This window comes from Nelumbo nucifera, chromosome 1 (assembly GCF_055504915.1).
Source record: "Nelumbo nucifera cultivar China Antique chromosome 1, China Antique-T2T, whole genome shotgun sequence".
Lineage (NCBI taxonomy): Eukaryota > Viridiplantae > Streptophyta > Magnoliopsida > Proteales > Nelumbonaceae > Nelumbo > Nelumbo nucifera.
The window spans coordinates 7,081,417-7,098,603 of record NC_142649.1 but is presented as its reverse complement, the minus strand read 5'-3'; the positions used below and the strand labels follow the sequence as shown (position 1 = coordinate 7,098,603).

The following is a 17,187-nucleotide window of genomic DNA, read 5'->3' as shown; positions in this document are numbered from 1 at the left end:
AAGGAGGATTGAGGAGCAAGAAACTGACTATGACCACCAATAGTAGCAACATGAGTATTACCCTTCTTCTTAGTCTTAAACCTTTCGGGTTTCAAATGAGGGTTAACTTCCAACACCGGTCTTTGATATGTTTAGGTTTCTTATAATATTCACAAATCACCTCTTCAGTCCTTTCACGCACAACATGCTTACTTTGGGCTTAGTAGATGTAAAGGTTGAATGCTCACCAATTGGAAATTCGTACCATGGCAACTCTCCTGCTCTCCTCACCTTACACCAATGAATAAGCAACTAGGAGGGATAAAATATCAATACTCAGGATATGTTGCCTAGTAAAATAAAACTCCATTTTAACCCAACCAGGAAAAAAACATAATTCTTAACGTATTTCCAATATTGCTCAGCATCCTCAGAATCTTTATATTCCAAGGCCTCCAAATGATCAATTTTTTCCCAAAGTGACTCTAAAGAAGAGAAATACATAGTCACTGTCCTTTTCCCCTGACATATATTGCATGCCTCTCTTCAAAGTAAATGAATTCTAGCTATATTCTTTGCTTGGGAATAGGTTGCAACCACCCTATCCCAAATGCCTTTGGTAGTTGAAATAAACATGTAGTTACAGGTCATGTGGCAACATGGAGCATACCAGCCAACACATCACTATCAAATTCCCTTGCTTCCATTTGGCAAATTTTAGGTCTTTAGGCTTTGGCTTAGTTTCTTTACCAATAAGGAATCCAAAAGCTTACCTCTTCCTCCAATGGTAAGCTTAGTAGATTGAAACCACTCCAGAAAACTAATCCCATTAAGTTTTACAATGGTTATCATTCCACTAGAGACCATCAACACTTCTAGGAAGAACACTACAAGGAACCTAAGCATCCTTGAACAAGTTCATAACTCATAAAATCTTTCTCGACAACCCAAATACTCTCCAAATGCTAACTGGCACAGAACAACCCAAGACAACTGGGTTTAAGCTCGGACTAGAAGCAAATAGAGGGAACAGAAATTTCCCAAATATTACCTAGGGTTTAGAAAAATGTGGGATCACTTCCCATCACTCTAGAAATGTAATACAATCCAAACACACTAGGTATCATAATGAAAAACAACTTCAGATGAGTAGAGAATCCATCAACATCACATCTGAATTTTCAACTAATTTTTATTTGACCAAGAAAATATCATAGCATCTCCTAATAGCCACAAGATGTATACCAAAATGCTCCTAAAATCAGGGCACACCAATCTGAATCAAACTCAAGAACAGTTTCTGCTACCTGCACAAAGGGGCTCTTATGTCAGCAAGTGCCTCATGAAACAATAGTCAGCAGCAAGAGTTCTCTGAACCTTTTGTTGTTTTGATACCAAGTAGTCAATGAAAAGGAAGAGAAGAGAAGATTTGAATAAGTGGGATCTGTTAATGTTCACTCACACAAAAATATATTTATACTGAATGGGAAAATTACATGAATGTCCCTCATAAGGCTCCCAACTACAAAAGAAACATTAAGACTAAAAAGACCCAACAATATACAACTAGTTCCAATCATTAGAGGACTAATATTCTCAACAAGATGTAAACATGAGATAATTGTAAGAGGAATAAACCACCAACAGCTAACTATTGAACCAGAAATTTGTTTTACCTGGCTTGATCACCAACTTTTGATGATAAGATGCCTTTTCAAAGAGGGGAACACTTTGTTAAGATACACCCAAGCATATTGCCCTATTTTAAACAATTGGGCCAGCCAATGAAAAGGCCCACAAGTCTTCTTATTCTGATAAAAGTAACACTTAGTGGGCTTATTTAGAAGACTCATAAAGAAATAGCTGAATACAGTTGCACACCTAAAGATAAGGCTTTTACCTTCTTCAATTCCTTTTATGCCAGGAAGAACCTTAAGAAGATCCTCCATTTCCAACATCTCATAAAATGAAGCATATTTCTTGACATCCTGCAAATTTTGAGAATTATTAAGCATTAAATTCATAGAAAAGTTGATATAGATCCATTATATGAAATAGCATTTGATCACCTGAACTTCAAGCATGAAGCATTTGTTCAAAAGAAGAAGAGAACCAGGTCCAATTCTGGGACAAATGAAAAAGGAAGGTTGAACAAGAATAGATAAAAACAATACATAGTAAATATTCCAGCTAACTGATATTCAAAAGAAAAACCATTGTTGTATGGCAGAAAGGTCCTACCTTTGCACTCTTTTACAAGTAGTCCTCCTACATTTGTTTATACAGGTATTGTATGCTAAACTATTTCAATGATTCTAGTTTTGGTGTAGGCATGTACAGTGAGTAATTATACAAAAAGAAGACATGCTGCAAAAAAAAAAAAACTTTCTAGACTGAACAATTACACAAGAAAACAGCAATTCAAATTTAAAGAAAGCTTGGGGTGGAATGTCTCTGAACTGCTCCTGTATCAATAGCCATGAAAAAATTGTCCCCATCACCCTTCTAACTCAGCTCTTCTATTGAACAACTCTTGTTTTCAAAGATCGTTTGGTTTCTCTTCTTCCAAATGCACCAAATTATAGCTGCTGGAATGGTGCTGCATAGCTTCCATCCTCTTCTATTGAGAACCCGCAACTTCCAGCCCTACAAAGGGTCCAAAGTGATGCTGGCCGAGACCAAACGAGGTTTATGAGTCTACGGAAATGATTGTACACCTCACAAATGGCCAGGAAATTGAGAAATAAGTGATCTGCAGATTCTCCGCCCATCCCATAGAAAACACAGCTCATTGTGTCTAGGGATAACCCCCTCCTTTGCAGGTTATCTCTAGTGAGAGATTTACACATCACCACAGGCCAGAGAAAGAAAGCAACCTTGGAGAGAATTGGGAAATCCAGATCTGTGGGAAATCTGACTCTGGATTGTTATTTGGCTTGTTGAAAAATGATCTAACAAAAGTTCACTGAGCTTTCTCATCTCCAAGTCCTTGAAACCCCTTGACTCTGCTGTGGAGTTGTGCCATTAAGAAGCCTGATCAGGGAGGCCATATCCTCTATTTCCCAGACAATTAGGGGTCTACTAAAAGACAGCACCAAGACACAGCCCCACATTGCACCTCATATGAATCTGGCACCTGAGCATCCCTGTTAACGGCTAGGATGAGAACTTCCCTCCAGAGGCTTATTCTGTGCCCTGCACCTATTTTCAACTGAGTTCCTTGAAGAAATCTATTATGAAATTAGCCACAGCCCCTCAAAATTGAGCAGCCATAAGGCTCATGACTTATACCTGGAGCCCAGTTGAAATTCCTTGTTCCAAACTTTTGTGCAATTATATGCCTCCAAATTCATTGTGTTTATGTGATGAACCTCCAAAACCGTTTCCCAGTCCATGCTGAAGTCATCACCTTCAGCCTGATTCCCAAACCCCCAGCATGAGTTGGTTAGCAAACCTGTCTTCAATCAACCACATGCATTTTCTTCTCCCTCCAACCTCTCCACAAAAAGTATCTTTGCAGCTTCTCCAATCTTGCTGCCACTCCAGATGGCATTCAAAACTATGACATGAAGCATGTAGGTATGAAATAAACTAATCTTCAGCAGTGTGGTCTTTGCTCCTATGGACAGGCACTTTGGCATCCATGCAGCTAGTTTTAGTCCATGCACTCCAAAAGCAGAGCCCCACAAAGACCCTGTTGTGCATTTTTCTCTCAAAGGTAAACCAAGGTATGTTGTGGGGAGTTTTCCAACCCAGCATCCAAGAATTTCTGCCAGGTGAGTTATATCTGCAACCTTCCCAACAGGTATAATATTAGCTCTTTGCTAGCTCCACCTCAAGACCGGAGACTGAAAGGAAGAACCTAAGATGCATTAGATGGATTGGTTCATCTGATAGGAAGAATAAGGTGTCATATGCATACTCTAACAAGGTAAGTTACAGCTACCACCTCCACAATAGGGGTATCTCGCTCTTTGTTAAGTTCACCTCAAGACTGGAAACTGCCTCAAACCATTTCAGCACAAATCTTAGATGCATCAGCTGGCTTGGTTCAGCTGAAAGGAAGAGTAAGGTGTCAACTGCATACTATAATAAATACACCATAGCTCCAGAGTTATTTACCCAAAAACCATCTAAATAGCCCCCTTCTACTGCTCTGTTGATCATCTTTGATAAGGCCTCCATTATGCAAAGGTCACCTTGATGAATCCCTCTTGAGCTTTTCAAGAAATCTGCGAATTCCCCATTATACAGAACTTTAGTGTTGTCACACATCCTTTGATCCAATTTCTCCATACTCCTAAAATTCATCCTTTCTGATATGTAGCCAAAATCCCCAACTTACATGATCATAGGCCTTCTCCAACTACCTTGCATAACCGCTTCTCTCCACTATTCAACTTTGAATCTTATAGTTCGTTAGCTACTAGGACTCCATCCAGTAGCTGCCTATTAGGTACAAATGCACCTTGTGATGGAGATACAATTTATGGGAGAACCTTTCTCATGTGGTTGGCTAGAACTTTTGCCAAAATTTTGTAAAAGCTACCAGTTTGACTAATTGGCCTAAAATCTTTAAGATGTACAGTCCCTCTCACCTTTGATATTAATGTGCAAACTTCATTTCTTTTTTGATCAGCAAGAAAATTGTTAATTGTATTAATATGTGAAAACAAAGTTACAGTAGAGTGGGTGTTCAGCCACCCAAAGATACAGAAGACGAGAAGAAAAATGCCCAAGATAAAAAGATTTGCAATAATGCCCAAAACAGGTGCTGCCTATAGACCCCCTGCTTTGCTAATATGTTAGCCAACCCATTTGCAATCCTTCTTACCCAGGTAAAAGTAGTTTTCCTTGACAGTAGAGTGGGCGTTCAGCCACCCAAGATACAGAAGACAAGAAGAATGCCCAAGATAAAAAGATTTACAATAACGCCCAAAACAGGTGCTGCCTATAGACCCCCTGATTTGCTAATATGTTAGCCAACCCATTTGCAATCCTTCTTACCCAGGTAAAAGTAGTTTTCCTTGACAGACTTTCTATTTCCCTGAAAGCATGCCTATAAATCCAAGGCACATTGCGCCTAGTAGTGGTCCAGGATACAACCAATTTTGAGTCCCCTTCAACTTGCAAGATTTTGAAGTTTGATTGCTTAGCAAATTTTAGGCCTTGTAACAAAGCCACCAGTTCAGCCTTCAGTGAATCTCCAACCCCTAAAGGTCCCAAATACATAGCCATCAACTTGCCTGAAGCTCTAAACAAACCTCCAAGACCTTCCATTCCCTAGGGGTGCAAACAGATTGTATCGAATTCAGATAAGGGTATATCCGAATTTGATTCGTTAAGAAATATAGCATATCCAAATACAGTTCAAATCGGATGGATTTAAAAACAGCTATATTCGAATTTGGTTTGATTAAATAATCGGATATCTGATTAAAATCCAATTCGATTTGATTGTTGAAAAACAAAGGTTAAAAAATATAAGTTCCAAGTATTGGGCTGTCAATGGGTCAGGTTGGACCTGATGGACCCAATGGCCCCAAGTCAATTGGGTCGGTTCCAGTTCCAGGAACCAGAGTCGGTTCCGGTTCCTGATATACTGTCCTGATTGTTCCACCCAGTTCCGAACCAATTCAGACCCGACCCAGCTATATATATAATTTAACATATTATATTATATATTATATATATAATATGTTAAATTGTATAATTTAATATATATATATATTAAATAATTAATATTATATAATACTTTCAATAGGTTCATTATATTCAGGTCCATCAGGCCAGACCCAATTGTTCCAAGAACTGATCGGTTCGGTTTTGGGTCTAAAATTACAGACCCTATCGGATCCAGTTCAGTAACGGGTCCTTAGTATTTCCTGTCGGGCCAGTTCCAGTTCTACCTTGACCCAACCCACACCCAACCCGTTGACAGCCCTATCTAAGCGACCTCAACCAATGTGTTTGGAATGATGTTGTAGTTGAACAGCAATCTGACTTACAGAGCTGAAACAGAAAAGAAAATGTTAAAAACAAAATAAACCCAAGTGAACAAGATAAAGGAATTGATTAAAACCCACCTATGACTTTTGATAGGTGTCACTTGATTGGTTAATATGTTTAAGATACTGGTTGATTGGTCACAAGATTGGTCACAAGTTCTTTCCACAGTAGTCAACTGATTACTGTGGCTAAATCTTGCCCTGAAATGGCATCCCATGAACTTCTTAGGGTCTTCTTGGCCACACATCCAAGGCAGAACCCTAGAAAATGAGCTCCTTGCTTCACAAAAATCAGTCCCATGGTTTTACAGTTTCTCCCAGAAAAAAAAGAAAACAAAAAGAAAAGAAAACAGTGAAGAGAAGAGAGGAGACATGAGGAACCAAGGTTTAAAGTATCAATACACCTGATACGCATGAACAGGTGTATTGGGTGTTTTGATACAACAGAATACCCTTTTTCAGCTTTGTTTTTCAAAATTGGTCAGGAGGTCACTCTTAGGCCTGCCTACCCCATGAAAATACCCAAATTCCAAAACCCCCTTTATTTCCTGTATCGGAGCCCCACCAATACAATACACCCGATACGGGGCATATCATATCGAAATTTTGAACCTTGTGGAGAACCAATCGAGTTTATGGTAGGAGTAATGCTCCAATACCATGATTGTATTCAGAGCTTAAAGAAGACAAGAGAAGTTTCAAAGAAGGAAGTGATGGCAGCTTGTAGCTTGTATCTTGCTGCCCAGACCACAAAAGCTTTTATGGTCAAGTTTTTTTTTTTTTAGAAGCAAAGGCAACTTTTTATTAAAGAAGAAACAAGCAGAAGTACATGAGAGGATGTACTGAAGCCAAGAGAGGCTTGGCCAGATTACAAAGGCAAATAACTGTCACTAAACAAGAAACCTCTAGAGACCCCTGATTTTGCTAGGAAATCAGCAACAGAATTTTGCTCCCTAGGAATCCAGACCAACTTCACATTCATAGAGTCTAGGATGTCCCTGGCTTCAGCTAAAAAGTGGGCTAATCTCCAGGGCCCTCCCTTATCCTGTAACCAAACTATAGCATTTGCAGAATCCCCTTTAATTGTTAAGGAGGATAATCCTAGCTGCTTGGCGAGGTGAATTCCTGTGAGTGCAGCCAAAACCTCAGCCTTTAGAAGCCCTTAGAAGGGAAGTTGATGAAAAAAACAGCACAACATAAGAGGCCCAGGCCCATAAATACAACATATAACAGAACACAGAATATAGACGGACTGGCCCAGACTATTTAGCTGTTACAAGTGACAACACTTCCAATGCTCTCTGACTATTCTATGGCCATCAACAATTCCTTGGTCTCTGCCTACAATGTAGAGAGTCAGTAGGCTGATTCTTATTTTACATTGTAATGTTGTATCCTTCCAGTTATAGTGCTTGGGAGCATTGCTGTATCATAGCTATACAAACTGTATCATTATGTAAAGCTCTTGTCTAATTAATCCTTGTAAGAGAAGAGCAATGTCCTTTCTCATTTTTTGAATCATTAATATATAAATCATTCTTTTGGGGCTTGGTCTGACTTTAGACACACCCATTCATCTCTCTCTCTCTCACACAACTTGTTTATGACATGGAATCAGAGCAGGTTCAGTTCTGGCTTTGAGTAGATCTGTACCTCCTATGAGAGGGCCAGAACTCCTATTTCTCTTTCATGCCATTATTTCTACCCATATATCTGTCTCATGTTCACACTTCACAATCAAATGAAACTTCACTACCAAACCTAAAGAAGAATATCTCAAATGAAGAATAGTTGCAAATATCTAGAGAAAAAATACCCCCCTCTCAAAGAACAAGGACAAGCAAGAAACCTATGATTGAAATAAAATAAAGAAAAAGTGGGCTCTTACTTGTTGTAGTCACCAACAGCACATCTCCCTTCAATTGTTTTTGTGCCATCTGTAGAGAGTTCAAACATCAAATTGCCATGTAGCACTTGTTTAAACTCATTACCAAGAAATCATAATACTAAATGCAAAAGACCCAAGAATGATGAAAGAAAATTACCAAGCAGCTAAAACAATCAGGCATAAACAATCATGACACAATGACTCAATGAGATAATACCTCTCAGCTGTGAAAAGAAAGGCTCCTGGACATGAAGTTCAAACCCTACAGTCTTCAGCACCTAATAGAAGAGGATGGCTAATTAGTGTGTTTGCAAAGATATCTCACTCTGAAACTTATAAAAACAAATAACAAAAATGGCATGTATTAGCTTACATTTGTCAATTCAGATCCCTTCTCCAAAATAATGTTATTCCAGTCATGTTCTTTTTGCTTAAATGATTCATCTTCCTGGGCCAACACCAGTTTATTAGATGTTCTCTTAAAGGCTCTAGAAGTTATGCATTGGTATAGAGCTGATGTCAGAGACTTATATAAAGGATAATGTGGCATTCCTTCTGCAACATCTGGAATCATTGAAAATAAAGTAAATGTAAGTACCTACTAAGGACTAAGGCATAACTAAATATGGTTCCAACTGTCACCCAGGACTGGACTATCAAATATGCATTTTTGAAGGTTGGAACCTGATATACAATTTATTACGATTACACTTGATCAGGTTGTATCCTGTTTTTATTTTATTAATAAATGTGTTTACTCTTCAAATATAATACATATATGTATATATATATAATATACTGATATTATCCCAAAAGGTGATTCTGGAGGTAGAGAAAGTCATGAGGGATTTCTTGTGGGAGTTAGGGGAAGGGAGGAAGGATCATGTGGTTAGGTGGGAAATAGTATGTAGGAAGAAGGAGCAGGGGGGCTTGGGATTAGGCAATCTAAGGAAGAAAAATACAGCATTACTAGGTAAATGGCTGTGGAGGTGACCTCTAGAAAGGGAGAGGCTTTGGCATAAAGTGGTAAGGAGCGTGCATGGTGCGGAAGACAACGGATGGGATGCTGGTGTTTCTCGGCGTGCTACGCTGAAATCCCCATGGAAGGCTATTCGTAGTATTCTTCCCATTTTCTTGAACTTGACTGGGTATGATGCTAGTATTGGAGATAGCATTTTGTTTTGGGAGGATGTTTGGATTGGTGACTGTGCCCTCAAGGACCTCTTTCCTTCCTTGTATTCCTTCTTGTGTTTTAAAAACGAGCCAATTCAAAGGTTCGTATCCTCTTCCTCTTCTTCTGGCATAAACTGGAATTTGGGCTTTAGAAGAGACTTGAGAGGTTCCGAGCTTGACCAGGTTGCTTTGCTCCTTAAAACCATTGATTTCGTTTGCTTGGACCCTCCTTCTGTAGATTCCCGTATTTGGAAGCATTTACCTTCGAGTTCCTTTTCTTGTGTTTCCTTCTTAGCTTCCTTGTGCTCCTCTCCTTTGCCTCAACCTTTTCATAGCAAGGAAGTTTGGTCCAAAGCTGTCCCTCCTAAAGTTGGAGCCCTTTGTTGGGAAGTCTCCCTCGGGAAAATCAACACTTTGGATGTTTTGCAAAAAAGACCTAGTCTTTGTATCTTTCCTAACTAGTGCACCCTTTGCAAAGCAAACGAGGAAAGTTGCTACCATTTACTAATCACTTGCCCTTTTGTTGTAGGCCTTTGGGAAAAGCTTTTTGATCTTTTTGGGTGTAGGTGGACAAAACCGGTGCAGATTTGCAATCTTTTTGATCCTACAACTTTCAGGTGGCCAAAGAGAAGAGGAAGAGTTTTGTGGAGGTATGTGAGAGCTGCTTTGGTGTGGACTGTATGGGAGGAATGAAATGCTAGAATCTTTAATGACAAGGAGAGGGATCAAATTTGTGTGTTTGAAAGCTTCTTATGTAGGGCCATAAGTTGGGTAAAATCCTTGGATCTGTTCTCCTCCTACACTTTTGATGACATAAGGAGAAATTGGGAACAACTGGCCAAATGTTCTGCAGTCAGAAGCAAGCCGATGGTGGATTGGAAGTCTACTGATGCAGGCATCATTAAACTAAATTTTGATGGTAGTAGTTTGGGCAACCCGGGGCCTTCTGGAATAGGGGGAGTCTTTAGAAACGAAGATCAGATTGTATCTCTATTTTCTGGTCCTATAGGGTGGGGAGACTCAGTAAATGCAGAACTCCAAGCTGTGTTACAAGGAGCAGAATATGCAAGAGAGTTGGCAGTGGATCATTTAATGATTGAAGGTGATTCCAAATTGGTGGTTGGATGGCTAAAAGAACCAGAGACGGCAGCTTGGCCGTATAGGGGAACTTTGAGAAGATTTAAGTGGCTGACTTCAAATATTTCAGTCACAGTTCAATGGGAAAGAAGATTGGCAAATGGGCTGGCAGACCTCCTAGCTAAACAAGGAGTACATAGGAATCAGCTCTTTTGGGCTCAATTGTAAGCTTTATGATGTAGTTAGGAGGCTGCACCTCGCGCCTCTTAGTGGGGAATTGTATGATGTATACTTAGTTCTTTAATCAATAATATTATCGTTTCCATTATCTATCAAAAATATACCGATATTATCCCTTTAGAAATCAAGGTTTTAAACTCTGATTTAAAGCTGCAAATGGACAACTCCCAATCATCTCCGGTGATGACCACTCCCAAGCATCTCCAGCAATGGAGTGATTCCGGCGGTAGAATCATGAACCGCAGCTTGCAAACAACAGGTCGCATTCTCGGGTGATGGAATCGCCAGAGAATACGGTTTCAAAGGAAGACAGATGTTAGACAGTTATGCCCTTAGCTCCAATCAGATTGATGTACCTTTTTGACATTTATTGTAAATGAATAAAATACAATAATTGATTCATGTCATTGTGGTGTGTTTCTATGTAATACCCTTAAACTGGACACTTATGAGACTTTTGTTAGTTTAGAATCTTCACAGTTGTTGGATAGATCTGGGGAGATTTATCCTGCCAAGGCTGACACTAATGTGCCGCCAAATTGGTTGGGGTGGCTTGTCTCAACTGCCAGGGTGAGACCTGAGGTACATGCAGTGTGGGTTTTCTTGAAACCATGAACCGGACCAAAATTCTAGTATTGCCCTAGACCTTGAAGACAAATGGGCAAAACTAGAATGTTACACCTGACCCCTAGACTCGATTATGATACTGTACTAGGTGTCGGATTGGGCTGTCTTTGATATGCCAATCAGTGAGATCCTTAGAGGGGGTTAAAACTTGGGTATGTTGGGACAGTCCGAGAATTCATCTGAGTGGGTGATCATAGTGACGGGATCAGCCCCTTTGTCGGACAAAGTGAATGATCGGGGATGCACTCTCTCTGATGGAAACCTAAACTGTCGGCAGTTGATTTCAACCGTTGAAATTTGTTTTGCAAAATATATTTATATAAAGATATACATATATATTATGGTTTCAAAATGTTTGCAAAAGGTTTTAATTCCCGGGATCCATGTGAGTAGAGAGTGCAGCACTGTTCCTTGCAACCGAGGGAGAAGTCCTCTCTTGTCGGGCAGTGTTTGACCATTATGGGTTGAGAGCTTAAGTGTAAGACCATTGAAGGTAATACCTAATGGGCTAATCTTGCATTTGCCCACAGTCCTTGCGTTTTCATAAAGTGGATGGACCCAAGGACCATTTAGTGTAAATGTTGGGCCCATTAAGAGCCCATGGTGATGGACTCAAGGGTTCACTGTCTCCTATAGTGAATTCGGCCAGGCCTTATAACAAAGGTTGGGTTGAACCCATGTGGCTGATGTATAGATCAATGTTTGGGTCCCATGCCATACAATGATAGCCAACTGGGCAGTAGGTTAAGAGGTTAAGTGAGCACATAGACTTAATGGGCCTAAAGCCCAAGTCGAACTGGCTTAATAAGATTAATTAAATAGGGGGCGGTTCTGGGATTTGGATCAACAGATAGGACAAGGGATTATCCCTATCCACTTAAAAAGTCCAGATCCAAATAAAGATTTGGATCAGGAAACTCCTAATTTGATTAGGAAGACTGATCTTTATCTGCAGATAAGATAAGGGATTATCCTTATCTCTTAAAGAGAGTCCAGATCCAAATAAAAGATTTGGATTAGGAAACTCCTAATGGGATTAGGAGATCCTCTCTTTAAGGCTATAAATAGGAGAGCAGGGCAGACCTCCAAAGTAACTTACAGTTCGCTGAATTAAGAAAGAAGACAATACACAATTTGACTGCTCCTGTCTTCTGCTCTTTTCTTCCTGTTCTTGACGCCCCTACCTAGTTCGATCTCCATTTGTGGGAGTGATCAAGAATCATTCTTGATATTGCTTCTTGGTAGAAGAGGCAATCTGAAGTCGTGCTCACCAGCCATCTACTACATTCTTGCTAAAGAATTCGGTTCTTGTTGAAGAGTCGTCCTGTTGATTCTGCTTCACCTCACTCTGTGTCATCTTCAGTGGAAGCAGTTTTTGGTCTTCTCCTTGGGCATGAACACCTTCATTGGGAGTTATTGTTACTCCATACCAGGTATATCCCGCTCCTCCCTTTTTGGTTTCAGATCTGGTCCAGTTTGGTTCAAGATTGATCCTTGAAAATGCAGTTTTCTAAAATAGGGAATGCGATTCTCAGATGGGAGAGAGAGAAATTTTTGAAATTTTGCCCAGCCTTCCTGCAGGGTTCGGCCATCCATATTATGGATCTCTCATCCCTACAGTGGTATCAGAGCCAGGTTCAAATCTTGAACCGAATTAAACTAGATCTGGATCTGCACAAAAGGGCAGAAGGCACTCTACCCGATTTGCGTAGTTAACGTTTTTCTGGGAAATCAGTTCCTAGTTTTGGGTGATAGATCTGAAATTAAATCTTTATTAATATGATTAATATTTAGAACTGTTTTATATATTTTTCTTGATTTTTGGGTTGTTCGTATGGTGGAGATCGAATTCTTTAATGGCGCAAGAAATTTGTGCACCTGCTGTTCTATTCATTCTTGGTCTGTAATTAATATTACTTTTAATTTTAGACAGAATGTATAGGAATTCAAATCTGATGTAATATTAATAGAAAATTAGGTTTTCTATTTTATTTCATTCGAAGATGAAGCAGAAAGCACAAAGGAGAGATTTTCGCAGATTTGGGTTCAGCCATCTGCGATTTGCAGTTTTGGAAACTGCATACTGCGAACTAATCTTTGTTTTGCAGAGTAGCAGTCTTACAAACAACCCTCCTACTGATTCTTGATTGTCTTGTATCAATTATTTAACTTCAGATCATCTTCTTGAATTAAATCTTGAAATTAAACATCAAACCCTAGACCCATTCGAACCAGATTGGACCAAACTGGTTGGACCGAATCTATGGTTTGATGGGGGCTGCTCTCAACTTTGGAGATTTTTTGGGGGTGTCCTTTAAAGGAATGGAGGAAATGAAAGCTCTATTGGTGGCGATTGAAAATAGATGGTTGGTAGAGAAAGGGGAAAAGAACAGAAGGAAATCTAAAGAGTTGCTTAGGCTTGCTTGGGGCTTAAATGAAAATGCGAGGAGAGCAAGCCAGAGCAACAAAGCTTCAAAAGTAATTCCAAATGGAGAGTCTCAAAATAATTTCGTGGAACATTCGGAAACTATAGCTCCAGAATTTAAAAGTATGGGGTGGTTCAAAGTGTGTGGGGTCCTTAGCCTTGTGATTAGTTGGCGGTGCCAGCTAATAGTACAATATGGGGAATTGCACTAATTTAGAACAGAAACATGTTTAAGCTGGTGGATAAGGAGGTAGGTTTGTTCTCAGCCTCAGTTAAGCTCCTCTGGTTGCAGTACGATTTGACAATTGTGGTTTCAGGGGTTTACAGGCCTATTGACTCCTCTCTAAAATGTGACTTTTGGGAGGAACTCAATGCAGTAAGAAGGAAATGAGGTGGCCCTTGGGCTATTGGTGGAGATTTCAATGCAATCCTAAAGCAGGAAGACAAAAAGGGGTGCAGGTGTACAAATAGGGGCATGAGATTATTTGCAAATTTCATCCAAAGGTGGGAGCTGCTCGATTTGGCTTAATGGGGCAAAGTACACCTTGACAAATAACCAAGAGGCTCCCTCCTTGGCCAGATTAGATAGGTTCATTATCTCAACAGAATGGGATTACTTTTTTCCAAATACCACCCAGGAAGCTCTGCTGAGAGTTGTCTGATCATATTCTGCTGCAGCTAGTAACTGGTGATCCAAGGAAGAAGGCTCACCCTTTCCGCTTGGAATATTGCTGATTGGGCGCAGAGGGTTTTGATGCAAACATAAAGACTTGGTTGGCAGAAGTATCTTACGAAGGAGAGAGCCCTTGAGAAATGTCTGACCAAGGGCCTGGTAGGAGTTCCAACTTCCAACTGGGGTCAGGCTCGAGACTCTAGATGTTGGAAGTGGACTTCAACCGGATCTTCTCAGTCAAGTCCTTTTACAAGGGCCTGGTAGGAATTCCAAGGGACTCTTTTCCTAGTAAGGTCATTTGGGGTTCTGCTGCACCCTCCAAAGTGAAGTTCTTCACTTGGGTGGTAGCCCTTGAGAAATGTTTGACCAAGGAAATGCTAATGAGAAAGGAGTACATTGTCCAAGATAGACTGTGTGTACTTTGCAACAGAGAGGAAGAGATAGTTGGACATTTGTTTGTGCACTGTAGTTTCAGTTCAGCTGTGTGGAGTCACTTCATAAGGGCTTTCAATCTGCACTGGTGCTGTCCCTTCTCAGTTAAGGATTTGCTGCAAGAATGGGGCATTCCAGGCATGTCCAGAAAAGGAAAAGTTTGTTAGTCAGCAATTCCTTTGGCTGTTTTGTGGGCCATTTGGTCTGAAAGAAATCTGAGAATTTTTTAACAAAATGCATCAACAGAATCAGGGGTGATAAATAGGGTGATAGAGGATCTTAGAAGCTGGTTATCCATCCATACTGTATTTAAAGATGATATTTTATCCTCTTATTTTACTTTTCCTTCTTTTTCTTTTATATCTCTTCTTCAACTCCTACCCATCTTCCATGTTCTTCTCTATTTCCTCTAGTATTCTCCTATATTTTTTCTATATTAATTTGAAACTATTAGTTCTACAATTCGAGTTTTTGGATTTTCTTTTCTTCTTTTATTCTTGGTAGATTTCATTCTGCCACCTTCCAAACATGAACAGAATCTCAGCATTCCTAGAATATTATCAAAATTTAGGACTATGAAAAAACATAGTATTTATCATGAGAAAAAGACATGGGATCAGAGATAGCACAACTTAAGAGTTTAATCTAATCAACAAACTTGAATTGATCCAAATGACAAAGTAAACAGCAAACCTCTTGCAAACAACTTAGCTTAAAAATCAGCTAATTTATTTAATACCTCCGTTACTGCTTTGTAGAGAATATCCATTCTGGATCAAAACATCAACTGATTGAACTTGGGAAAAAACGAACCCAAGGAAAAAATAAAAAATAAAAAAGCCCATCGACGCTGCTTTTAACTCCATCACTCAAACTCAATTACAGAAATCTATTAAACTTCAGAACAAACATCCGCCAAGAAACATTTTCACTTTAGAACTCCAACACAAATTAATAAAATCAATGAACCAACCTCCAACATCAAAATTGCCGTCACTGGGATCAGCTCTAAGTAGATTGGAGCAGTACTCCTCAGACAACCCTAGATCGATTTCTAGGGTTCTATCGACACAAGACGAGAGAATGAACTTCAAGAGCTGTTCTATACAGTCTGCGAGTTGGACTAGGGAGACTCCCGGAGAAGAACGTGGGGGCAGCAACCCTTCCATTTTTCAGTTTTCACTCATCTGTGACTTCCTTTTCTTCGTTTGACGGAAAATGCTAGGACTCCGTTTGGGAAGAATGCTATTTTATCATTCGTCTGTGTATGTTGCACTCTTCGAACACATTTGTATGCACACTTTCCAAACGGAGCCTAGTGTTTAGGTAAATTATAAAAACCCCCCTTCTACTATGGTGTCGATGGCAATAAGTCCTCTAAACTTTCATTTGCGACAACGACCTCCTTTACTTTTTATGGTAATAAGACCCTCTTCTACTATTGATCAGTGATAATTACCCCCTGAATTTTTATTTGCGATAGAGATCCCTGAACTTTCACTTTATGACAAATACCCCCATTCGTTAGAGTTCTGCTGGTTAACTTTGAAAAAAATTCTCCTTCAGCTGTTTAAAATTTTTTAAATCCCCAAACTACTATCTTCTTATTTATTTGAACGATTTCTGATTCAATTAGTTTTCTAAATATAAAATTGAAGTCCTCTAAGGTTTCATTTGGTTTTTTTTTAATTTATTGGAGAAAGGAGTAGATAATTTTTATATTTTAAGATAAAAAGAGGCATTCATGTTAGTTAAATGAAACAATAATTTAAAGAAACATGTTTTTCTACGTGAGTGAAATGATTCTTATTATTTTAGTTGGTTATGTATAGAGAAAATATAAGTATTTTTTGGGTTAATTAGGGTTTAAGAGAAAAGGGCAAGTGAAAGAAAATAAGAAAAGTTCAAGTGAGTATTTTGGTAATTTAGCATTCTATCGTTTAACTTAACGGCATAAGGTTATTTGTTGCAAAGTACGTAAAAGTTTATGGGGTCTTTGTCACGAATGAAAGCTTAGGGAGTAATTGTCACTTACACCATAGTACAAGGGGGTCTTTATAAGTTACCCTTTTTTTCTTCATGGGGCTACACAATGAGGGGTAGCCCATCCTACCAATTGAGCCACCATCAATTGATTAAAATTTTGGTTGTTCTTGGTAGACAACATTCTTCATACAAGTATGACACATATCACAACATCCTCACAGTATGAGAGGATGTTCTAATGGTTTGCTTATGAGAAACCGGATTTTCTCCTCACAAAGCGCTATTGACACCAACCTCACACACATGGCAGCCATGAGTTGGGCACATAGCCCATACTTGTATGGTGTCATTCATGGAGATATGTACCCAATATATGGCTAGGATGTGCTATATTAGGTTGGTGTGACAAGCGGGAAGAGCATATTTGGTAGTTGGTACCATAGTGACAATGTGACATGATAACAAAAAAATCTTATAACCAATCAATTGGGAACCGATTAGGTGGTATTCTTTAAAACTTAAAAGGTTTAAATTATTGAAAATGCAAGGTGTATCAAAAAGGTAATTTCAAGAGGTATTGGGATACATTTTGGATATGTATGATATGGGGAAAAATCAAGATTTGTATTGATATGCTAGGAAACTCAAATAATTTTTAAAAATTATATTACTTATGAGT

The 17,187-nt window shown here is 39.2% G+C and overlaps 1 protein-coding gene across 6 annotated transcripts in view; it reads right to left on the bottom strand.

Annotated features, from left to right (window-relative positions):
• LOC104587010 (uncharacterized) overlaps nt 1-15,736 on the bottom strand; it is a 64,653-nt gene extending 48,917 nt beyond the window's left edge. For 3 of the 6 annotated variants that reach the window (XM_088895681.1, XM_088895682.1, XM_088895683.1), the window contains exons 1-6: nt 15,496-15,736; nt 8,249-8,439; nt 8,093-8,153; nt 7,876-7,924; nt 2,049-2,103; nt 1,880-1,967 (exon numbers count right to left, since the gene is read on the bottom strand). In XM_088895681.1, coding sequence (XP_088751807.1) covers nt 1,880-1,967; nt 2,049-2,103; nt 7,876-7,924; nt 8,093-8,153; nt 8,249-8,439; nt 15,496-15,691 — 640 coding nt within the window. In that variant the 5' untranslated portion in view covers nt 15,692-15,736. The remainder of the gene's footprint in view (nt 1-1,879; nt 1,968-2,048; nt 2,104-7,875; nt 7,925-8,092; nt 8,154-8,248; nt 8,440-15,495) is intronic. The other 3 variants (XM_010244432.3, XM_010244435.3, XM_088895680.1) reach the window with 2 other exon arrangements.
• Between the last annotated feature and the right edge of the window lie 1,451 nt (nt 15,737-17,187).